The sequence below is a fragment of the Chiloscyllium plagiosum genome, unplaced genomic scaffold, assembly GCF_037043375.1.
Source record: "Chiloscyllium plagiosum isolate Xiang-an unplaced genomic scaffold, Cpla_swu_hap1 HiC_scaffold_2, whole genome shotgun sequence".
Classification (NCBI taxonomy): Eukaryota; Metazoa; Chordata; class Chondrichthyes; order Orectolobiformes; family Hemiscylliidae; genus Chiloscyllium; species Chiloscyllium plagiosum.
In genome coordinates, this window is record NW_028270140.1 from 71,203,453 (window position 1) to 71,229,713 (window position 26,261).

The following is a 26,261-nucleotide window of genomic DNA, read 5'->3' on the forward strand; positions in this document are numbered from 1 at the left end:
TGTTAGGTTCAACAGTAAGACAACCAATGGGCAAATTAAGATGTTTAACTGATTTACAAGTTGAAGTGAAGAGTTTACACATTACAATACAGGGATTTCTGCAGTTTGGGATTAAAGATTTACCTGCACAGATGGAAGACAGGCTGCATGTTACTTCCTGGATGTCAACACTGTGTTGGGATGATTAACATTCACAGGTTTAGGACATGGTCAAGAAAAAAAACTACCTACCACAGTGATAGAGGATTTGCCTGACTCAAAAATGGGATACCGTATAAAAGAAAATACTTACTTCAACAGAACTGCCATATTCCATAAGGAAATAATGAGTTTTAAGGTTCCCCCAGATGATGTAATGGGGAAATGGCCTGATCGTTCAGGGAAGAGTTCTGCAGAAAAATTAATTCTGGACATTAAGGGCTTTCCATGTAAGGTAATTGGCTACCTATTTAAGTGTAGGACAAAGAACACATCTAAGGTCAACTCTCTTCAAGTCAAAGACCCATCAAGTTTTCAGTCCAAAGAGGACATTCTGAAAGATTTGCAACATTTGCAGACTGCCTGACATTGTGTAGTCAGATGTTTTAGATATTTGTGAGTTTAATTTATATAAATGAATTATAAATGTTGACTATGGTGGATTGCAGGGAGACAAAACTTGGCAGAAGGGTGGAGGTGGAGTGGAGTTTTTATAAAAGATCATTGTTCTGAAAGTGTTATTAAGCTCCAATCAATCTAGTCATTCTGGCTTAATTGAAGATAAAGTCGTCATCTTGGTATCTCATTGAGTAAAGACCTATAACCACCTGTATTGTTAGCAGCAATCTTTATTTCACTAATGTGATTAGTAGAAGACTGTATAATGCAATAAACTACATAAGCTCTACCTTTATTTAAGATCAGTGTGTCTCGTTAAAAATAAGTTTGTGGCAGCAAACTGCCCAAACACAAGTTGCCAGTGTTGATTTATTATCCTAAAATCAAGTACTGCAGTCAGCAAAGCAGATTCTCTGTTTTTCAGTGACTCCTTCAGGAGTCAATTAAGCTTCTTAGACAGAGCCTTCCAAACTTGCAACCTGCATGACTTAGAAGGACAAGACCAGCTGATACATGGGAACATCTCCATTTGCAAATTCTCCTTCAAGTCATACATCATCCTAGCGAGGAACTGTATTCCTGTTCCTTCAACGTTGCTGGGTCAATATCGTAGATCTCCCTCCCTAATAACACTGTGGGTCTACCTGCACCAAATGCATTAGTTCAAGAAGGCAGCTCACCTCCACCTTAAGTACAATTTTAGCCATGCAATAATTGCTGGCCTATTAATTTATTTAAAAATGGCTTCTACAATTCGGTAGTTTCATAGCTATTTTCTGTAAACAGGCTACAATTTACCAGATATAATTGAGTTTTACAATTTATAACACAGAAATTGGATTCAGACAATCTGGATTGTTATTGAGCAACCTAGTTATTGCCAAATCTGTAGTGCATTAGGTGGAGAAAAAAAATTTCCTCAAAGAATTGAAAGCCCATTTAATTCAAAATTTAATATTTGAATTTTTTTTCCAAAAATTGTTCCTTTGAATCACTCTCGTCAAAATAAATTGCATTAAACTTACTCTCGAGTTGCCATCAGCTATGAGATATTTCCATCTTGGCATCTAACAACTCTAATGCCTTGAGTGTGAAATAAAACTGAGAATAAACTGTCATTTTGAGTTGGTGTTGCAAAATCACTTCCTAAATACTTCCACAGGACAAACAACAATAGTCTTTTTTATTATTAATCTCCAACCAGTTGTTTACGGCAGACTGTGATAGGAAATTCAACGCATCCTAATCTTGTGCTATTTGGAAATGTAAACAGAAACTTGCTAGCTCTCTTGAATATTTGAAATCTAATTAGTGTGAACCGATATTTAATTCTGCGTCCCTCAAAACTTGAATGCTGGTTGGACAGAATTAATCCTATTATCCACAATTCTATTGGGGAGACAGATCAGCCTGATGCACTTGCTGTTTGCAATGTAAAGTTCAATTCTCTTTCCTGAGTTCTAGTACTGAGGAGTTATATGTCCACGTTCTAGCTATTTTTATAAAGCCTGTTGTTAATTGCTGTCAGTTCAGCTTGCTGTACATGCATCACTGCTTCTTTCAAAGAAATTGGACACAACACTTGAGTAGTGAGCAATAGTAGTAATTGGTAAGAGGACAAAGTTGTTACTTGGGTTGTAGTGAACATAGTTCTAAATGGCATATGTCCAGTTTTTAATTAAGTGCTAATAAGCATGCTTGGTGGACCATAGTGCATACATCGACTTGCTTTGTTTATTTTCTTTCCTGGCTTGCAGCCGAGCATTAAAGTTCTCAATTATTTTGGGCATGAAGCAAATTTATATTAACTTGTTTAAGGAAACCTGTTACTGTGGAGTGGTGTTTGATGTTCTAGTATAGCTTTTTTGTTAATTAACTCATTAATTAACTCATAACAGTTCCTTATCATTTAGATATTGCCTTAAATTCAGCTGTTGAAAATGTGTTGCTGAAAAAGCGCAGCAGGTCAGGCAGCATCCAAGGAGCAGGAGAATCGACGTTTCGGGCATAAGCCCTTCTTCAGGAAATTCAGCTGTATTTTGGAAGTCATATACATTGCAATAAAATTTAAATACTTAGTTAGGATGCTTCTCAATCTTTCACCAGTCTGCATTAATGGACTGTGTTACTATCATGTACTATGCATTACTTTGTATAGCTAAATTGTTTATATGAGGAAATCTCTCAACTTCACATTTAACTACCTGTTGTGACCTGTTCTTGTACTGAGCACTGCATGTAATTGGATATAGTTTCTGTTGCAGGCACAGTCAGTGACTTGGGACCAAATTGTACCTGTTTCGAAAAGTGTACCTGCCTTCCACTCTCTTTTTGCATACGAGCAATCATAATATCTGCCATGACCCTGCAAAAACCAGACATAAAATATTCTTTTTTTAAAATGGTAACTTGGAAAAATTTGATAATGGCTGGCAATGGATTTAAAATGAACAAAATAAGCATTTTAAGCTGTATCTAAGCATTGCCTGGGTAATCTTATTTGAAATAATTGAAAACAAAAAAGTAAAAAGTGTTTTCTGGTTGGACTGTGATATGTTGGGGAGTTCTTTAGCAAATCAAACAAAAAAAACTTCCAAACCTGACCTGTCAATGCAGTTGTGTCCATTTCCGTTTTGGAGCTTTAGTGAAAGCTTGCAAATGAGTGTGTAGTGTTAATGTCAAAACCTGGTGTGAATTATTTCTGTCCTGAATAGTAGTCAGTCAGGAAATTTGGTCATTGGTCTCATTGGGATTCTATACATTTATATATTTTGTGCTGACTTATGGAACAGTGGGATACAATGATCAGTTTACGGAAAGTCATAACAAACGTTTGGGGCTTGCTGCTGGCATCTTTTGCAAGGGGATAATGTATGAATGGATGTGCAGTCGCTGCATATGGTGAGGCTTGAACAAGGTTAGATACCAGGTTCCTCAATCTAAGATGAAGTCAGAAATTACACAACACCAGGTTATAGTCCAGCACGTTTATTTGAATTCTCAAGTCTTATTCGTCGAGTGAAGGAGCAGTGCTATGAAAGCTTGCGTTCAAATAAACCTGTTGGACTATAATCTGGTGTCTTGTGACTTCTGACGTTGTCCACCCCAGTTCGTCACTGGCACCTCCACATCAGAAAATAAGATGGAAACCGCTAAAACCATTCTGCTGTTGGAACAGACATCCCTGATGGATTTAGAGGAAGTAACAAAAGCTAGACTGCTGGAATTGGCAAATGAATTCAAAGTAGAATTGTCTGCCAAAGTTCAGAAGGGAGAGATAATTGAAGTATTGGCAAATTTTATGGGATTGTTGGAAAACCAGGAGGGACTAGATTCACCAAGTGATGAGTCACTTGTGATGGAAATGATTCAATTATTAAAGCAGAGAAAAAGAGAAAGCAGTTCAAAATAGAAAAGGAACAAGCTTTTGAATAAAATAACGAAAAAGGAAACTATATGAGAAAATATAAAACTGAGTTTCAGAGAGAAAAGGAATAAGAGGAAAATGATGAATATCATCTTACAATTCGAACGAAAAAGATGCTAGATTCTTACAAAGGCTGAAATGATGAAGACTTTAGTCATAATACAAAGTCCAGTAGAGGGACAGGATGTCAAAGCATTCTGCCTGTCATTTGTGAAAATAGCAAAAGAAATGAAGTGGCTAAAGGAAAGCTGGATGGTGCCCAGTGCAAAGCTATTTTTCAGGTAAAGCACATGAAGTCTATGCATCACTGTCAGAAAAGATTGCTATGGACGATGACACTGTAGAAAGGCAACTCGGTTTGTATGAGTTGGTTCCTGAAGTGCACAAGTAAAAGGTTAGAAGTCTGAGGAAGAAAGCTGAATGAACATATATCAAATTTAAAACGGTAAACCAAAGTAATTTTGAAGCTCTCCGACATTAAAATCTCACCTATTTTTGCAGTTAGAACACGTTGAGGACTAAGGGTTGCAACTGCTAAATAAGCAGCAACTAAATAAATGGCTGACATAAAACTAAACTGCTTTTCAGTTGCCGTCATAAATTTGAAGGATAAAGGATGCAAGAATGAAATGAAGACTAGTGGCCAGGATAAGAAAGACAAGTCTATGAATGCCCAAAATCCCCTCAGCTCAGAAGAATAGGTGCTGAGAGTGGAGGTGAAAATTGAATGCCTAAAGATTTCTGTTGTGATACTGTCAGGCACCTTCACATAGAATGCTAGGTGTTGAGTGGGAATTCTGTGGGTATTTTGCGGTTGTTAGTGAGCTTTTTAAACTCATTCTTGGAATGAGGGCATCGCTGGCTAAGCCAGCATTTATTGTCCACCCCAGACAACAGTTAAGAGTTAACTACATTGCTGTGGCTCTGGAGTCACATGTAGTATAGACTGGGTAAGAATAACAGTTCCCTATCCTCAAGGCATTAGTGAACTGTTTTGTTTTCCCCAACAATCGACAATGGATTCATGATTATCATTAGACTCTTTATTCAGATTTTTATTGAATTCAAATTTCACCATCTGCTGAGGCAGGATTTGAACCCAGGTTCCCAGAATGTTACCTCAGTCTGGGTTAACTGTCCAGCAATAATATTAGGTTGTCACTTCCCTTAGTCCTAATAATAAACTCGAGGAAAATACCATCAATCAAATTGTAGCTTTAATTACAGCCAGAAAGTTAGAGGTAAGTATTACCATGAGTGCAGGAGAGATTAATAAGTTAGATGAATGAGTTAAAGAAGGAGAGAGAGGCCTTTTTTCTTCAAATGATACAGTCAAACCATAACTCTATTCAGAGATTCTCAAGCTCTCTCGCTGGAGAGGGATATATTTTCCTTCCAGAGAATGGCATTCATTGGCGGAGCTTTGATAAACTGGCTAAGTGGAGAGATGCCCCGTTCCATTGTAAAATAAAATGCAATTGAAGTGTAGCTTGTTGTCCAGAACAATGAAAGGAGGAGTTGTTATGGGCCGTGCAGTGGCTTAATGGTTAGCACTGCTGCCTCACAGGATCCCAGGTTCGGTTCCAGTCTCAGGCAACTGTCTGTGTGGAGTTTGCACGTTCTCCCTTTGTCTGCGTGGGTTTCCTCCGGGTGCTCCGGTTTCCTCCTACAATCCAAAGATGTGCAGCTTGGGTGAATTGGCCATGCTAAGTTGTCCATAGTGTTAGGTGCATTAGTCAGAGGGAGGCAGCTTACTCTTCGGAGGGTCGGTGCAGACTTGTTGGGCTGAAGGGCCTGTTCCCACACTGTAGGGAATCTAATCTAATCAAATAACTTAGGAATGGAGTTGACTTCATATCTGTAATGATTTGGTGATAGTTCAACTGTAATCATGAAAGCCCAAATGGGGTTAAAGTGACAGAACAATTACAGGAATAGGTTCTTGGTACTACTTGATCACATGGTGACCAAACCAACCCTAACCGTCATTCATTTATAGAGATCAAAGTTATGCCAAAAATAGGGGAGCTAAAACTTTCTTTAAGAATGTGGATAATTCAAAGGAAGTGCTTAATAGCATAGAAAATGGATCCAAAGTTAAATAAGTTAATAATCTGATGAGGAAATGGACACACCCTCAAATACCTGTGTATGAAGAAACAACACTTACTCATCAGAGAGAGATACCACCCAAATACTGTAAGAGTTACTGCAAGTAGCGCGTGAAAATCCTATGCAGGGCATATTGGAATATAGAAAACCCAAGCATTGATACCTGGCAAACTTAAACTTCCAATTAACAGTGTAATCTCATACCAAAGTTCTGAGATTATGCCTTCAATTCTTTAAGTAATGAATGAGCAAGTTTGGTTATAAAACTGTTGAAGTCTACTGTCTGTCATTTACAAACATGATGCGCTTTGGAAAGATACCATCCGGTCTCAAAAATCACGATTAAGGTATATTGTCATGGATGCCGACACGATTAGGTCAAAGGACTAGATTTCTTGCTCATTGCTACCAGAGATACCCCAAATGAATTTTCTGGGTTTGGCACATTTGAATTGATCTGTATCCATGAGATGAGAGAATTGATCTGTATCCATTAAAGCTGTTTAAGAAGACTTTTTAAGGCGATAAGAGGAATTCTGACTGTTAGATTACATGTGTGTTTCTAGAGAGATTGGCAGGAGCATCTAAAATGGCACAAGAGCATTTGGAAAAGGCACAAACACACTGAAAGAATGGGCAGACAAACCTGCATATATAGAATTTCAAATAGGAGAAAAAGTGTTAGTATTATTACATTTTAATAAGATTAGTCTCTGAAGATGAAATTCAGTGCTACGTGCAAATTGATTAGGAGAATTATACCAATGACTTACCTAGTAAATATTCATGATAGCAGGAAGAAAAATCTGTTATGTCATGGTGAATATGTTAAAATGATCTCATCACAGGGAGATAGATGAGAAAGAGCAAGTATGCCAGGTGGTAAGAGTACAGGACTATGACAGATTCACAAAGAGTAAGGTTGGAGGAGAGGTAAACCATTCATAATAGAAACTTCCAAAAATTTGACTACTTAATGTTGAAATACTGGGACAGTTAAATAACATATATGGAGAAAAGACAACAGGAAGACCCAGTAAGGTTACTTATGAAATTCAAGAAAATCTGTGTAGTTACACTGGATATACTGTATTGGCCAGATGTGATGTGAATGTTGACAAAGCAGTACTGATGAAATTTCTCTATTATTTTTGAATGAAAATAGAGATTCAATATGTGCTGGAAAATCCTTTGATGAAGATCACTGTTATTGGTTCCTAAACTGGATGTGTTCACTAGATATTAAGTACAAGAGATTGGAGAAAAGTAAATGCAGTAACAAAATCAAATTAATTCCCAATTCCTCAGTGAGAAGGTTATATTGATAAGGTTGGCACTGCTTCATTCCTTTCTAAGATTAATCGATTTAAAGGGTACTGACAGGTATCAATAACTTCAAACACTAAGAAGATTTCAGACTTTGATATAATCCATTTGTTTTACCAATTTTGAGTGATGCATTTGGGTCTAACAATCTCCAGCTATGTTTCAAAGACTTGTGAATTAGGTTGTAGCTAAAGTACCTAGCTATATAGTTTATTTAGATGATATTGTAATGGGAACTTTCTCACTAACAGCACTGTGGGTACACTTGCACTGAATTAACTGCAGTACATTCTAAAGGGCAACTAGGGATGGGCAATAAATGCTGACCCAGCAAGCAACATCCATGCCTGATGAATAAATAACAATTTAAAAAAAAAACACTAACACTTGGGGCGAAAAGTAAAGCAACTAGAAGACTTGTATGTAATTAAACTTATCTGGCTGTGTAATAAATCACACCAAGTGAATTCACAAAATTGGGGTTAATTTTCCTAAACATGCCTGTGCCCTGAGATAAGTATTGAAAGCTTTGATGGAATTCCCCATTCCTAAAATTAAATAGAAAATCATGATATTTCTGGGAATGTGTAGGTTGTATCAGAAATTTGTGTCTAACTTTAGCACAACAGCTGGATCTTAACAGATTTGTTATGGAAACAAGCAATGATAGTATGATCAGCAGAGTGCCAGAAAACCTTTGAGAAGCTTTGGGAATTCTAATCCTAATAAATGAACTGGCATTAGTACAACGTGGAAACGACATGTTATTCCTGAAAAGTCGCCTCCTTAATATCTCGGGGCTGTGCCAAAATTGGGAGAGCTGTCTCACAGACTAGTCAAACAGCAGCCTGACAATTGTCTGAGAGTCTGTGGGTATGACTATCTCTCAGACAGCGCAATCACCATTCTTGGATATGTCCTGTACCAATGGCAGGACAGACTCAGCAAAGGTGGAGGCACGGTGGTATACAGTCAGGAGGGAGTTGCCCTTAGAGTCCTCAACATTGACTGTGGACTTCATGATGTTTTATAGCATCAAGATAAACATGGGCAAGGAAACCTGTTGATTACCATATACTGTACTCCCTTGTCAGATAAGTTAGTACACCTCCATGTTGAACAACAGTTGGAGGAAGCACTGAGGGTGGCAAGGGCATAAAATGTACTCTGGGTAGGGGATCTCAAATGTCCACCATCAAGTGTGGCTCAGCGACAGCACTACTGATCAAGTTAGTCGGGCCCTAAAGGATGTAGCTGCGAGTCTGGGTCTGCGGCAGGTGGTGAGGGAAGAGGGCAATACATACTTGATCTCTTCCTTACCAGTTTGCTGGCTGCAAATGCATTTGTCCATGATAATATCAGTAAGAGTGACCACTGTACAGTTCTTATACAGACAAAGATCTGCCTTCACATTGAGAATATACACTGATGTGTTATGTGGCACTGTTACCATGCTAGTTGGGGAGGCTTTGAATAGATCTAGCAACCATTCGGCACTGTGGGCCATCTGCAGCAGAATTGTACTTCGCAATCTGCAACCTCATGGTCTGGCATATTCCCTACTCAACCATTACCACCTAGCCAGGCATTTTTGAAACATACATTTTCATTTGCAAGTTAAAAATTGATCTATTGGATCAGATACATGTATCAAAAGATCATTTGTCTCATGTTACTGCACTGACTACAGTTTTACACTTTCCACATTACCTAACCAGACACTTTACATTGCATTGGAGATTCATTTTTTAAAAATAGCACTCTAAAACTACTTCTGTTGCATCTCTTATTTTGCAGACCATCATCAGCAAGCCACATACAAACATTTATGTTAGTAAATTTTATTTGTTATATTAATATGGAATTTGAGATGAGGATGATTTATAGATACCATTTCAAGTGTAATGTTTAATTCAGAGTTTGAAGTTTGTAATCAGAATAGAATTAGTGAGAGTAAATGTTTGGCCACTTCAAGAGTAAAGTATATCTAATATAGACTTAAAAGGCCTGGTGCAATCTTTGCATCTAATCTGTGTGGTTGTTTATCGCTTGTGTGTGTTTGTATCTGTGCAAGATTACAACTCAATCAAAGTGGACAATGGTTATATGTAAATGTTAAACTATCATGGCTAAGCACATAGAATGGTACCGTTTTTGTTAACTGCACTTGCTATTAGTTGCTATAGTATTTTTTACTGCAAATGTTACTTGTCTTTTGTTTGTGTAAAGAGCTCCTCACTGAAATTAACCATGCTTTGTTTCATTTCTTCCCTCCATCTTGATTTCCTGACAAACCCGTGGTGGTCTTAATATGGACAGCAACAGCAACTACAGGCTCAACATCTTTCTCATGGTCATGGACCTCCTGTGCCTCTCACTCCTCACCCTTCAGGACTTCAGCCTCCATCAATCCCCTCACTTGGTAGCAGTGCAGGCCTTTTGACTCTATCAAGTGTTTTGGGTGGACAGCCCCACCTTTCTATGAAAGATGATAAGAAGCACCATGAATCAGACCATCACAGAGGTGAGAAGCAAGGCAGGCCTGATTAGAAACTTTTTGAGAATTTCAGTCCATCACCGCTACATTGTTTTTTGGTTTCAAAATCGACACAGATGCAAAAAAAGTATAGTTAACCAATTGCTGAAACAATCAGTTTTTGTTTCTATCCAAGATTTAAACTTAATTTTGTCATCTTCTGAATTTTATGGTTTTCTGTGATATGTTATGGTGAAAAAGCTATTATAACAAGACACTGCAGATGCTAGTGATCTGAAATAGAAGTAGAGTGCTGGAAAACCTCAGGAGGTCTGGCAGCATCTTTGGGGAAACTGTTAACTTTTTGAGTCCAATGACTCTTCAAATCACTGCTGAAGAAGAATCATATTGGATTTGAAATGTTAACTGCTTATTTCTTTCTCCACAGATGGGGCCAGACCTACTCAGTTTTATCCAGCACTGATACAAATGTGACTATTTTGTTGGCAGTCTACATTAAAATGAACAGTATTGAAGCATTACCTTGTGGAGCATTATCCACATTTAAAGAAAATGGAAGAAGACTTCCTCCTTTCGTGGGAGATGAAAGCACAGTTACGACATTTTTGGGCTTTTCTCCAAACTTGCTTCTTAATGTCATTTCTGCTATCCCAGTTTCATGTCACAAATGTTATAATTACATGAAGTAAAGGTATTATATTCCACAACATTCATGGCAATTATAATCTTTACTATCTGTAGACTGATCTTCGGTTTCTTTGCTGATTACTCCTGAGTGCTTGTTAATGATAACAAATGCTCAGCAAATGAATAAAGGTCCAAGTCCACAAGTAAATAAGCAGACATAGCATATAAAGTGGTAATACCTGAAAGAGATCAATCCCTTTTTATCACATCATTACAGTGCTTATAGCTCCATTTAAATCGATTCACTGGTGGAGAGGTGGGGGAAGGCTTTTTGTTTGTAGTCTTTGAGAATGAAGGCATCAACAAGTAATGGTGTTTGAATTAGATAGAAGTAATACAGTGTTGCTTATTCCTCTGCCATATTATTCACTGCCTATTTTTGTTTAACTGATAATTCCTCTTGGAATAAGTAGATCTTAATTCTTAAAATTAGCTCTGATTTACTTTCTGTAATGGATGTATTGATGTGATGGAAACTAGTTGTTGTGTCATCTTCATTTTTAATTGCTTTGACCTGTTTGATTGGGATAAAAAGTCCATTCTCATGTTGCATGCATGTTAGTATTAGCAGCTACTCCGTTTTCACTGTTAGCATACCTTTTTCTCCTACTTATTCACTTCCATTCTCCAACACTCTACCTTTTAAATGTTAAATTTGCAAGTTAAAACGGGTGAGGCAGAGGAACCTTTGTCTTAAAAGAAATATTTACAAATGTTGAAGTTACTTCAAGTGTCTTAATCTAAATGCTTTGTCAGGTAATATTTAGAACATTTTGCCTTAAGTAATATGTTTATGATTTCTAATTGGCATCATGCATTGCAAATGTTCAGTTTCCCTTATTTGCCCTCCACACTGCCCTCAACCCCATGTTCACATGCCTTGGAAGTAATCGCTAAAGAAGAATCTTGTGATCTTTTGGATCCAACTCCCTGCTAAGCCTCATACAAAATTAGCAAGCCTATTGTAAGCAAGCATGATTCTTGTGGACAGCAGCAGAACAATGTGATATAATGGTGAAGAAAACAACTGTGTAGGGTGTTTGGAAGCCTGAGTTATGTGCATTCTCATTGCAGGCTGAGGAATATTACATCTTCTCTCCTTGCTTTTATTTTGTACTCCCACCACTCTCCCATCCATCCCACCAGGAGGGTAAAAGTAGTGGAACAGTAGAGGGACAGAATAGTGATGATATTCCAAACCGCTTCAAGGATAATTATTTGTTCAAACAAATACAAACTAAGTTGTTTACGTATTGGTTTCTTGTTTCAAAAAAGCCTTCTGCTACCAGACTGCCTTTCTCCTCTTGATGTAGTTTCTGTATATCTACATACTCAACATGATGCATAAATGCATGCTCCTGGGAGTACAGTAAAATGCAGTGCAGCTTTTTTTTACCATATATCTATGCAAACTTTCCAGAACCAATAAACTTTCCAAAAAGTGAACTTTGCAATTCAATGTGCAATATGATTCTGTCTTTTTTAAGAGAAGTTTTGCAAACAGTGGTGATAATTACCTAATAAATATTTTTTTGAAAATCTAATTAAAATAATGTCAATGTGCAAGTGTTTATGAATAGAGTTTATTAATTAATTGGGAATAGCCTTAATACTTGAAATTTAATAGAAAGTTATTCCCATCAAAAATTTGATTTACATGATAGATTCTGTGATTTTAATGCAAATAAAGGCAAACAGCTATAAATTGTTTATCTGTCCTCCATTTGATGCCAGATGTGTAGATCTGGAGGATAAACACAAAGCTTTAGATTTCTTGAACAACATAGCCACATGCAAACAGAGACATTTTTCGTAGTGACGAAAATAAACTAAATAGGTCAATTACTTTTAAGATGGTTATTGTAAAGAGATACTCGTTGTACAACATGTCTTATGGTTTTGTCACTGTTTGCCACATGACCTTCCTTGCAGCATGTTTGGTCCTCTTTGTCATGAATATTCAGTGCAGCTGCCTGAAACCCTATGGTCTTAACCTGATCATTTATCTTCTAGTCCCTCTGCTCCCCAGTAAGAAATTAGAAGATACACCTCTCTGAAATCTTTTTCCTCAGTTAATACTGTTGTGAATTGTTGGCTTAGGCTTTCAAATTTTGTAATCTAAAGTTATGCTGTCTTGATGATGAATGGAATGATGTAAATGGTGGGGTTTTTTTTAAAGCATGAAAATGACATTTCTGCATTGTGTATTGAAGAAATTTTGGAAAGGTTGAAATAAAGCACAAAATGTGCATTGGACCAAATATAATATTAGTCACCTCCTCTAATGTAAACTAAAACAAACACAAAGGCCAGCTTTGATTTTACGTCTTTGTTTTCCATTGCTCATTTTTATCTCTCCACCTTTTTTTATTAAAAATTCAACAACTATAAGACCTATTCACACAATGATGCTAAGTTTGGAATGATATTGGTAGGCGTTTTTGTCAAAGAAAAACTTCTGAACCTAAACAGACTTGGCTTGAACCGAAGTAGATCATACTACAATATTTCTAGCTTCACTAACCATGCACAGGAGATGGTTGCACTAGCCAGAGACAAATGGGAGATGCTGTAATTCTGCTACAGTTTATTCATCTTTTTAGTACTCTCAGCATTTTTACAACTACAGATAACAAGAGTGTTTGATGGACAATGACATCACCAGAAAACCATCCATACTGTTTTATCTTTCTGAAATATGTATCAGGAGAGGGAAAATAAATTTGATGTTGCTAGGTTTTAGCTGTAGTCATGTTAAATCATCCTGCTCAGTTAAATTGAACAGTTTTCGCTTTTCATATTTTTTTAAAAAGTCTTGTATTAAGATCGATGTGCTGTGAATCAATTTAATTTAATGAATAAGACTTGCACTTGCTGAATAACTTTCGTTGCCATTTTAATTTAATAACCCAGCAGTAATTTATTCTGTCATTGGTTCCAAGGCCAGGGGTTGTATGCAAAGAACTGATGTACCTATAATGTTAAAGTACATGTGGAACTTCTAAAAGAAATGTATTAGAAATGTGCAATGAATTGAATGAATAAAGCTGTTGTGAAAGCATCTGTCGGCTTGCGTTCTAATTTTCTTTTTTCTTTGTTTCTTTTTTTGCCTTTGTATCTGACCCACCATGTCTATGCATTTTGTGGTTACTGTGGAAACAGAGAGGGACCCAGGCACTGTAAGTACTTCTGAATATCCCACTTCCACTCTCATTAACTTTTTCAGTGACCAGGCAGTAAGGCAAATCTCAAAGCAGATTTTAAAACAAAAACTATCTCACTATGCTATCTGCCAATTTCTCTCCTCCTATCAAATAACTAAAGCTATCTTCAAATGCTCTTTAAATTACTGGAATCGAATTTACTTTGGATATTAAGTGGCACAAACTGGGTAAAGGTTTGGTGTCCCTATCTTCATTTTATGTCCTTTCCTCTCTTAGTTATACCAGATTACTGCAATGCATCAAAAAAGTTATGTGAGCAATATATACCATCACTTCTTGTAATGGTTAGAAGCTATTGGGAAGAAAAATTCACTTGGTATGTTTCCCATAATTATTATATTGAGCTTTTCAAATTTATAAACTTGTGATTGGTATTGAAAACGTCAGTGTTCATTAGCAGGTTAATTACAAATCTGTTCAACTTTTGTAAGCAAGTAAGGTCAGAACTACACGAACAAATTGAGATTTCAGTTCCTGTTTTCCAGTACTGGAACTTTCAAGAAGATTTTTCTGTAAGTGCCAGTTTCTGAAGCTTAATGTAACTGGCAAAAATAAGATGATGAACATTCCACAGTTTGTGAATCCAAATACGGTTTAGTTTTCTTGTCAGTCTGCTATTGCTGGCCTTTCAGGGTGTGGTTAATTAAATTGAATTATGTGAATAAGACAAATCAGTTATACTCAAGTATCCTAATATTCCAATCAACAACTTATAGTGAGCACAATTTACGAGGTGTTCTCCTTCTCACATATGAGATTAATTGTGATGCAATTTGTGCTTCGTCTTGTTTTTATGCCGAATGATTTTTTTTTGATGTTCCATTAATACTTACTTGAAATTGTACTATTTAAGACAGCTTGTGCCATTTGCATTATGAACAAGAATCCACAACACAAAGCAAATAACCATTATGAAGTTAATATGTATAGTTTGGTGAGCTTTCTTCACTTTTTCTCTGAGATTGGCAAAGGTCTTCACACACAATTCATGGGGAAATTATGTTGTTTGTCTCACTGCATTGACTGACAGCATACATCTATAATCCAAACTAAAATGATTAGAAAAGTGGATCCTTTAAATGTAGTCCAGTGGTGGCAGCACAGTTTCATTCACCTCCTATGGCAAGCAATGGTGTAGAGGAGTTATACATTGTCACCTGAATGCAGAACTATGTGTGTTTGATTGTTACTGTTTAAATAGTTTAACAGATTGGTAGAGTTAAAAGTGGCAAATGTTCTAACAGTGAAAAAATTACACCAGACAATTGTTTTTAAAAGAAATAGACCTTTGCATTCAGATATCTTCCTGAAGTGCTTCTTATCATGAAATTGTACTCCAGGCATTTCGTTTTGACAATCCTGAATTTGAATGTGATTTATTTGACCGAAACTTTCCAAGTACTGCTCCAGTCCTGCCACTTCTCATTAGTTCTCTAACAGGCGAAATATTGACTGCTCAGCCTGATATATGAAATCGAGTAACAACTGTGGTTTTTATGGAATTCACACAAGTCCATGACCATCTGATTTCCTTTTGTGACCAAATCTCCCTTGAGCTTGGAATTTGATTAGCTGTCTGTTATTATGGGTATAACTGCCTAGTAAATTTAATTAAATTTAAAATGATGCATGAAGCTTGAGTTGCTTGAACCTGGCACAGGTTTGGGTGGCTACATTTAACAAAGCACTTGATGTCTATGTTTACCTCTAGCGAGATTAATGAATGAGCTCGTGCATTTGTCATACCTCAGGTATTCATTTATCATTTGCTTTCCTACTGTTTAGAGATCATGTTGTGAAAGCAATGTAACACTGTCTGCAGTACCTGACCCCACGTCAAATTATGTGCAAGAAAAATTTCAGCAGCATTGGTACTCTGCAAAACCTGTAGGAAAATAGCCCATCATGGATCAGTACAATGTTTACTTTATTTTGAAGTAATGCTTGCTGTGTGTGTTTATTTCTCCAGCAGCTAATTTTATATCCTTTGCAAACATATATATGTTTTGCCAAAGATATGCAATTGTGGTAATGCTGGTTAGTGTATAACAAGTGAAGAAAATCACCCAAGCATCACTTGGTCCAAATTAGCGTCAAATAAAAATGACATTACCGGGCTTTAAATTAAACTGTGCTTCAATGACAACTTTAGGAAGATCAAGAAGTTAAATTATTAAAGTTCCTCTTAACCCTTGATTCAGGAGACAAATAAGAATTAAGTTTACAGATATATTAGGAATGTAGAAACACAAACGGATCAGCCAAGATCTTATTAAATCATGGCACGGTGGCACAGTGGTTAGCACTGCTGCCTCACAGCGCCAGGGACCCGGGTTCGATTCCAACCTCTGGCAACTGTCTGTGTGGAGTTTGCACATTCCCCTGTGTCTGCGTGGGTTTCCTCCAGGTGCTCCGGTTTCCTCCCACAATCCAAAGATGCGCAGGTCAGGTGAATTGGCCATGCTAAATTGCCATAGTATTAGGTGCATTAGTCGGGGGTGTAAATATAGGGGAGGGGAATGGGTCTGGATGGGATACTCTTCGGAGGTTCGGTGTGGACTTGTTGCACCGAAGGGCCTGTTTCCATGCTGTAGGGAATTTAATCTAATTTAAATGGCAGCACAGGCTGAGGACCAAATGGTTGACTTCTCCTATTTTGTATGATTGCATGTTATAGAGTTATGAAGAGAACTTGGAAAGCAATTTGTTTGAAGTATGGTGTAGTAAATGACAATGTTATGAAAAAACTTTATAGAATTGAGAAATTGGCAAAGTGACATAATATTGCTCGGATGTAAGATTATAAATCCAAATGCATTTTGTCCTGTTGGCCCGTATATGAACAACCTAGTCTAACCCCATTTCCATCACCATACTTCTCATTTTCTTGGCGGCTACATTTTTATCCTTAGATGTGATGAAGGTGCCAATTACAAGGCTGATGTTTGCAGCCTTCTCTAATTGCCCTTGAGAATGTTGAGGTGCAGGGGAAAGCACCTTCTTGACCACTGCATTCCATCTGGTGTAGGTACATGTACAGTGTGGTCACATAGGAGGTCCAAGATTTTCACCTAGCGGCAGTGAAGGGCAGTGTTTATATTTCTGCTTTAAGATAGCTTGTGGCTTAGAGAGAAACTTGCAAGAGATGCTGTTCCCATGGGCCTGCAGCCCTTTTCCATGGTCAAGCTTGCAGGTTTGAAAGTTGCTGTCAGTTCATCTTTTAAGTTGTCGATTGTGTCAAATTTCTTTATTGTTGGTTGAGTCTCTCACATCCAGGAAAGTGGAAGTATTACATGACACTCCTGACTTACCTTGTGGCTCATGGACAGTGTTTGGGGGATATGGACATAAGTTACCCATAATCATTTCCTAGTCTCTGATATAATCTTGTGACTACAGCATTTAATAGGCTGTGAATTATAACCCCTAGCACGCTCATGGTTGAGGTTTTCGTATCGGTAATGTCAAGCAGAGATGGTTAGACTCACTGGTTGGAAATGACCATTGCCGGGCATTTATGCGGTTATGTTACTCGGAATTTCACCTAAGTCTGAATGTTTTGCTGCCTGCTTCGTTATCTAAAGAGCTGTGAATGGTATTTGAACAGTGCAGTCATCAGTGCAATATGCCTAGTTCTTGGAGCGAAAGGGGTCAAAAGGTATGGGGCGAAAGCAGGAGCTGGGCATTAAGTTAGATAATCAGCCGTCTTTATATTGAATGGTCAGCAGGCTTGAAGGACCAAATGACCTATTCCTACTCTTTTCTATGTTTCTATATTTCTATATTATTGTGCTGTGGGAAGTCATTAATGAAGCAGTTGGCAGTAGTTGGACCGAGGAGTAATTCCACAGGAATTCATGCGTAAATGTTTGGCAGCTGAAATGCTTGACCTCAACCACCACAAGCATCTTCCTCTCTGCCAGGTATTCCTCCAATTAGTAGACAGTCTCTCCTGATTTGGTTAAAAATCACACAACACCAGGTTATAGTCCAATAGTTTTAATTGGAAGCACTAGCTTTTGGAGTGCTGCTCCGAAAGCTAATGCTTCCAATTAAACCTGTTGGACTATAACCTGGTGTTTTGATTTTTAACTTTTGTTCACCCCAGTCCAACATCGGCATCACCAAATCATCTCCTGATTTGCATTGACTAGAGTGTTAATGGGACTGCTTGATGTCACATTCTGTCAAATACAGTCTTAAAGTCAAGGGCAATCATAATCTCATCTCACCTCACCTCTTGCATCACGTCTTTGACCATGTTTGGACCAAGGTTGGAGTAAGATCAGGACCCAGCAGCCCTGGCCAATCCTCAGCAGGTTAGTACTGTGAATGTGCAGCTTGATAATATTGTCACTAACACTTGCATCACTTTGCTGATAATTGAGGATGGGTGAGTGGATAATTGGCGGGATCGAATTTGTTGTCCTCCTTGTGCATAGCATAACTGCACAATTTTATATGTTGTAGCCAAAATGAAATGGCACAGCTAGTTCTGGAGTACATGACGTCAGTATTACTGCCAGGATGTTGTTGCTCTCATGAGATTCAATGTCTTGTACAATTTCTTTATCCAAGGATAGAAAGGGAGGCAAAAGAGGAGGGGGAGTGGCAGTTTTGATAAGGGATAGCATTACAGCTGTGCTGAGGGAGGATATACCTGGAAATACATCAAGGGAAGTTATTTGGGTGGAACTGAGAAATAAGAAAGGGATGATCACATTATTGGGATTGTATTATAGCCAGAGGAAATTGAGAAACAAACTTGTAAGGAGATTTCAGCTATCTGTAAGAATAATAGAGTGGTTATGGTAGGGGATTTTAACTTTCCAAACATAAACTAGGACTGCCATAGTGTTAAGGGTTTAGATGGAGAGGAATTTGTTAAGTGTGTACAAGAAAATTTTCTGATTCATTATGTGGATGTACCTACTAGAGAAGGTGCAAAACTTGACCTACGTTTGGGAAATAAGGCAGGGCAGGTGACTGAGATGTCAGTGGGGGAGCACTTTGGGGCCAGCGACCATAATTCCATTAGATTTAAAATAGTGATGGAAAAGGATAGACCAGATCGAAAAGTTGAAGTTCTAAACTGGAGAAAGGCTAATTTTGATGGTATTAGACAGAACTTTCAAAAGCTGATTGGGGGCAGATGTTCGCAGGTAAAGGGACGGCTGGAAAATGGGAAGACTTCAGGAATGAGATAACGAGAATCCAGAGAAAGTATATCCCTGTCAGGGTGAAAGGGAAGGCTGGTAGGTTTAGGGAGTGTTGGATGATGAAAGAAATTGAGGGTTTGGTTAAGTAAAAGAAGGAAGAATATGTAAGGCATAGACAAGATGGATTGAGTGAATCCTTAGAGTATAAAGGCAGTAGGAGTATACTTAAGAGGGAAATCAGGAGGGCAAAAAGGGGACATAGCTTTGGCAAAAAGAGTTAAGGAGAATCCAAAGGGTTTTTACAAATATATTAAGGACAAAAGGGTAACTAGCGAGAAAATAGGGCCCCTCAAAGATCCGCAAGGCGGCCTTTGTATGGATCCGCAGAAAATGGGGGAGATACTAAATGAGATATTTTGCATCGGTATTTACTGTGGAAAATGGTATGGAAGGTATAGAATGTAGGGAAATAGATGGTGACACCTTGTAAAATGTCCATATTACAGAGGGGGAAGTGCTGGATGTCTTGAAACACAAAGTTGGATAAATCCCCAGGTATACCCTAGAACTCTGTGGGAAGCTAGAGAAGTTATTGCTGGGGCCCCTTGTTGAGATATTTGTATCATCGATAGTCACAGGTGAGGTGCTGGAAGACTGGAGGTTGGCTAACATAGTGCCACAGTTTAAGAAGGGTGTTAAGGATAAGCCAGGAAACTATAGACCAGTGAACTTGACGTCAATGGTGGGCAAGTTGTTGGAGGGAATCCTGAGGGATAGGATGTACATGTATTTGGAAAGGCAAGGACTGATTAGGAATAGTCAACATGGCTTTGTGCGTGGGAAATCATGTCTCACAAACTTGATTGAGTTTTTTGAAGAAGTAACAAAGAGGATCGATGAGGGCAGAGTGGTAGATGTGATCTATATGGACTTCAGTAAGGTGTTCGACGAGGTTACCCATGGGAGACTGGTTAGCAAGGTTAGATCTCGCTGAATACACGAAGAATTAGCCATGTGGATGCAGAACTAGCTCAGAGGTAGAAGACAAAGGGTGGTGGTGGTGTGTTGTTTTTCAGACTGGAGGCCTGTGACCAACGGAGTGCCACAAGGACTGGTGCTGGGTCCACTACGTTTTGTCATTGGATGTGAGCATAAGAGGTACAATTAGTAAGTTTGCCGATGACGCCAAAATAGGAGATATAGTGAACAGTGAAGAGGGTTACCTCGGGTTACAACAGAATCTTGACAAGATGGGCCAATGGGCTGAGGAGTGGTAGATGGAGTTTAATTTTGATAAATGCGAGGTGCTGCATTTTATGAAAGCAAATCTTAGCAGGATGTATACCTTAACTTAATGTTAAGGTCCTGGGGAGTGTTGCTGAACAGAGAGACCTTGGAGAGCAGGTTCAAAGCTCCTTGAAAGTGGAGTCGCAGGTAGATAGGGTAGTGAAGAAAGCGTTTGGTATGCTTTCCTTTATTGGTCAGAGTATTGAGTATAGGGGTTGGGAGGTCAGGTTGCGGCTGTACAGGACATTGATTAGCCCACTGTTGGAATATTGCATGCAATTCCTGTCTCCTTCCTATTGGAAAGATGTTGTGAAACTTGAAAGGGTTCAGAAAAGATTTACAAGGATGTTGCCAAGCTTGGAGGATTTGAGCTATAGGGAGAGGCTGAACAGGCTTGGGGCTGTTTTCTCTGGAGCGTCGGAGGTTGAGGCGTGACCTTTATAGAGGTTTATAAAATCAGGAGGGGCATGGATAGGATAAATAGACAGTCTTTTCGCTGGGATCGGGAAGTCCAGAACTAGAGGGCATAGGTTTAGGATGAGAGGGGAAAGATATAAAAGAGACCTAAGGGGCAACTTTTTTACGCTGAGGGTGGTACGTGTATGGAATGAGCTGCCACAGGAAGTGGTGGAGGCTGGTACAATTGCAACATTGAAGAGGCATTTGGATAGGTATATGAATAGGAAGGGTTTAGAGGGATATGGGCCGGGTGCTGCCAGGTGGGACTAGATTGGGTTGGGATATCTGGTCGGCATGGACAGGTTGGATTGAAGGGTCTGTTTCCATGCTGTACATCTCTGACTCTGTGTAGTGAATCAAATGGCTGAAAACTGGCACTTGTGATGCTGGGACCTTCCAGGATGATGCCGAGCAGGATCATTTACTTGGCACCAAGAAGAGGATGAGCAAATGGTGGGTATAGTGGACGTATAATGTTCAGCAGTACTGTGACCTCCAGAATGATAAGGGAGCAAATTATTAAAGAAATCCATGCCTGCCTTGCACTAATAGTCCCTTTTCAGATCGCATCCCGTCCTCACTCAGTCCATCTAAATGCTGTTATGCCATGCAACTTAATGGGTGGTGCTATTATTTTGCTAATCCCAGAAAGACTGACAGCAATCCAAAAGAAGTTTACTCCTCCAAGAAGCATCTTTCTCAAATTGCCTAACTTTTTTTTTAAACATATAAAATTCAACCAATCTGATTGGCAATGGAAGACTGCTTCCATTGTAGATATTCGAGATTCACAATTACAGGCCATTCTGTCTGTGGATCTGGCTGATGACTACAGTTTCTTGGTGAGAGTTGTGGCCGTATGGCCCTGCTGGGGATGATAGTTCTCTTGGGATTGGCCTAGAGTCTCCATGAATTGAACATCAATCCTCAGGGTACTGCTGTGTGCAACCATGGAGAAAAATCATAGGAACATTGAAATAGATTGTTTGGAATGTTCTTCAAACTTTTTTTTCAGATAATAAAGATAAGGGAGGAATGCTACTGAGAGTCAAGTCTTATCATTTGTTCCATGATTGACTAAATTACCTTGATGTTATGGAAAACATGATATGTAAATTGGAGCTGGACTCCTGATAAGCTGGCTAGTTGGAAATGTGGTGTACTTAAAAGGTCCATTGCATCTAACTATCAGCCTTTATTGGCTGGACCCTGGAAATCTGGATTTGTACTTTAATGGGCAGGTTTAGGGTATGCACTCTTCCTCCAGTCAATAACTTCTTACACCATCCTTTCCTCTGATATTGCTCCTTGGTGCATGACACAACTCCAAGTGCAGACTCCTTTAACTAACCCTCTAAAAATACACAGGGTGACCATTGGTGAGCAACTTGTGTTGAATGAGACTTCATAAATCTTACCAAACAGCAGAGGCACTTTGGCTCATCAAATCTGTACCGACAAAGCTATGACTCTACACTATTCCCACTGATTAATAACCATTAATGTTATGACATTTCAAGTGCTCATCCAAGTACGTTCTTAAAGGTTGAGGTTTACCTCCTGAACTACCCTATCAGGTAGTCCATTCCAGATTCTCATCACTCTTTGGGAGAAAATATTTTTCCTCAAAGCCTCCTATTTTTCATCTTCAAATTGTGCCGATTTGTTATCAATCCTTTAACTAAGGGGAAAAGCTGCTCTCTTTCCACCCTGTCCATGCCCCTCATAATCTTATACCTGTCAATCCAGTTATCTCTTAGCCTTCTCTGCTCCAAAAACACAATCCGAGCTTATCCAACCTCCTTTCATAGCAAAAGTGCTTCAGTCCAGATAACATCCTGGGTGAATCTCCTCTGCCCCCTCTCCAATGCAATCGCATCCATTTTATAGTGGTGACCATAAATGCATTCAGTATTCCAGCTAAGGCCTAATCAAAGTTCTGCACAGCTCCAACTTGACCTCCCTAGTCTTATAATCTCTGCCATGACTAATAATGGCACACATCTGTATGCCTCCTTAACTACTATATTAACCTATCCTTCCATCTTCAGAGATTTGTGGATAAGCAGCCCAAGATCCTTTAATTCCTTTGAGCTTTTGTGTGTCCTGGCATTCAATGAGTTTTCCCTTGTCTTGTTACTTCTTCCAAAGATAATCTCAGTTATCAGAGTTAAATTCCAGTTGACATGTCCATCTGACCAACCTGTCTACATACTCCATTAGAGAAAGTGAGGACTGCAGAAGCTAGATATAAGAATCAAAAAGGCTGGCACTGTAAAAGCTCAGCAGGTCATGCAGCATCTGAAGAATAGGAGAGTCGACTCTCCCAGTCCTTGGACGCTGCCTGACCTGACTTTTTGACTACATCCTCCTGTAACCAAAGAACTTCTTCCTCGTTGTCAGCTACCTGGCCAATCTTTGTGTCATCTACAAAACTTACTATGATCCCTTCCACTTCTCTCCTATATTGCTTACCTATATCACAAACAATAAAGAATCCAATACTGATCCCTTTGAAAAGTCACTAGAAATGGCTTCCAATGACACAAAAAGCTTTCTGCCTCCACCCTCTGTCTCCTACTGCTGCCAGTTTTGAATCCAACTCACCAAGTTACCCTGGATCCCTTATATTTTTATTAGTCTCCCATGTGGGATCTTGTCAAAGGTTTTGCTGAAATTCATAAAAACTATAGCTACTGCACTACCCTCATCTACACACCTGGTCACCTTCTTGAGAAATTAAATCAGATTTATTAGAGATGACCTCCCTCTTGACAAAGACATGTTAACTATCCCTGATCAAACCTTACCCCTACAAGTGAAGAATAATTCTCACCTTCAGAATTTTCTCCAATTGTTTCACCACCATTGATGCAAGACTTAGTGATCTGTAATTCTCTGGTTTATCTCTACCAGCCTTCTTGAAAGGTGGACCCACGTGAGCTGCCCTCCGGTCTTCCAGCACCTCTCCGTGGCCAAAGGGGAAATTAAATATTTAGCTCCACACCCCTGTAAGTTCCTCCAGTCTTCCACAGCGGGCTGAGATACAACTCATTTGGACCTAGAGATTGGGCTGATTTTAAGCTGGCCAAAATCTGCAATTCTTCCATGCTCCTGTTTTCAATCTGCTCAAGGTAGTCTTCGTCGCTCATCACAAATTCCTGTACCCTGACCTCCCTAGAATGTTTTCAGGTGGTTGACCTGAAAAGCAAGGTATTATCATAAGCACCCTATTGATCATATTTCATGTCAAGTTTCTGAACAATCAATAACGAGAAGAAAATCAGATCAGAGACTGAAAGAGTTGTTATTATGCAGTGGAGGTGTGCCTATCTCTGGACCAGGTGACCTAGTTTAAGCCCTCTCTACTCCAGAGGTATGTAATACCATCTCTGAACTGGTTGATTAGAAAATATCCAGGTTGGAGACCGGGAATTATGCAAGACATGACTTGCCATCTGACTCCCTAAATCCTATTTGACAACAATTGCAATAAGTCAAGAATGTGGGATAATACTCCCCATTTGGGTGGATGACTGCAGATCCAAAAACAATCAAAATTTGGCAACATCCAAGGCCACATACTCTTTGTTTAATTGACATACTGTTTGCCACCTTATGCATTCACTGTCTCCATGACTAGTGCAAAGTAGCAGCATTGAGTGCCATCTACAAAATACAATGCAGCAATTCACCTAAGAATGTTTTAACAGTTCCCTTCAAATCTGTCACATACACCACCTTGAAGAACAAAAGCAGCAGGCACTTGGGACAGCATCACCTGCAAGTTCTACTCCGAGCCACAAACCACTCTGACTTGGAGCAATTTTATTGTTTCTTCATTGTTCCTCGACTAAAGTTCTGAAATCCCTACCTCTGATCTATGAGTGTACCTACTTCATATGAATGCTAGTAGTTCAAGAAAGTAATCCCCGCTCTCTGCACAAGGGAAATTTGACAATAAATATATATCTATCTTGCCAGTAATGCTCACATCCCAAGGTTAAAGAAATGTCGTAAGATCAAGGGTACTCCAAAAAATTTTTATATTCATTCATGGGCTATTATTGTTACTGGCTAGGCTAGTATTTATTGCTCATGCATGGTGAGGTGCCTTGATGAATTGCTGCTGTCTTGGTGTGTAGGAGCGCGCACACTGCTGTTAGGAAGGGAATTCCAGGATTTTGCCCCAGTGGCAGTGAAGTAATGGCAACATAGTTGTAAGTTTGGATGATAAGTGACTTGGATGGGAACTTGCAGGTGGTGTTCCTGTGCGTCTGTTGCTCTTGTTCTTCCAAATGCCGTGGATTAACAAGCTGCAGTTGAAGGAGAATAAGAAGGTGCAGTGCATTTTGTATAGTAAGTAAAGCTGCTATTGTAAGTCAGTCCTATAGGAAGTAAATGTTGAGTTGTGGTTGGGATGCTAATCAAGTAGCTTAACTCATTTGGACCCTGGAGCTGAAAACGTTGCCCTGCAGCAATTACAACCATTTATTTGTACCAGGTATGCCTTCAACCAATGGAGACCCTTCCCTACATTCCCACTGATTTTCAATTTCACTAGGACCCCCTGATGTCGTCATCAGTTAAGTGCTACCTTAATGTAGACAGCAGTCACTCTCACCCCATCTCTGTAGTTCAGCTCCTTTGTCTGTTTTTAGACTAATTTGTGATATGGTCAGGAGCTGAATCCTCCCTGTGAAACCCAAACAGTGTATTCATAAGCAGTTATTCCTTTTGGGAGTACTGTCTGATAACACTGTCCACAAGTCCTCACCTCACTTTGCTGATGATTGAGAGATTATGTTGAATTTGTCCTTTTTTTTTGTGGATAGGACTTAGCTGGACATTTTTTCATTTTGTTGGTAAGATGCCAGTATTGTAAATATACTGAAACAGCTTGGCTTAGAACAGGGCTAATTCTGGAGCTCAAGTATTTGACAGATTTGCAGGAAAGCTGTCAGGACTAATAGTCTATGCAGTTGCTTCAGCTGTCTCTTGATATCATGTGGAGTGAATTGAATTGGCTGGAGATTGACATCTGTGATGCTGAAAACTGAGAGGAAGTCGAGATGGGGGTGATGGCTGAAGGTGGATGTAAATACTTCAGCCTTGCCTTTTTCACTGATGTGTGAGCTTTTCTTCTTCACCTACCCCTCACCCCATCCACACCGACACAAACTCACCTCCCAGAACATTGAGATTGGTATGCTGTGGAGCCTCCTCTTTCTAACTGTTTAAATGCCCACACTATTCGCAACTGGCTGTGGCCAGATTGCAGAGTTTAGATTGATCTGTTGGTTGGGGGATTGCTTATCGCATTTTCTTTCCCCCACTTGGCATCCTGGTTCTCTTATATTGTAGCCTCACTAGATTGACACTTCACTTTAAAGAATGTCTGGTGCTTCTTCTGGCATGCCCTCCTGCACTCTCCATTGAACTGGGGCTGATCTCCCAGCTTGATTATAATGTGGGTGGGCAATGTA

The 26,261-nt window shown here is 39.0% G+C and overlaps 1 protein-coding gene across 5 annotated transcripts in view; it reads left to right on the plus strand.

Moving 5' to 3' along the window:
* LOC122561196 (transducin-like enhancer protein 1) overlaps positions 1 to 26,261 on the plus strand; it is a 117,020-nt gene that overhangs the window by 34,138 nt on the left and 56,621 nt on the right. For 3 of the 5 annotated variants that reach the window (XM_043712770.2, XM_043712788.2, XM_043712813.2), the window contains exons 7-9: positions 9,260 to 9,292; positions 9,782 to 9,986; positions 13,809 to 13,825. In XM_043712770.2, coding sequence (XP_043568705.1) covers positions 9,260 to 9,292; positions 9,782 to 9,986; positions 13,809 to 13,825 — 255 coding nt within the window. The remainder of the gene's footprint in view (positions 1 to 9,259; positions 9,293 to 9,781; positions 9,987 to 13,808; positions 13,826 to 26,261) is intronic. The other 2 variants (XM_043712804.2, XM_043712797.2) reach the window with 1 other exon arrangement.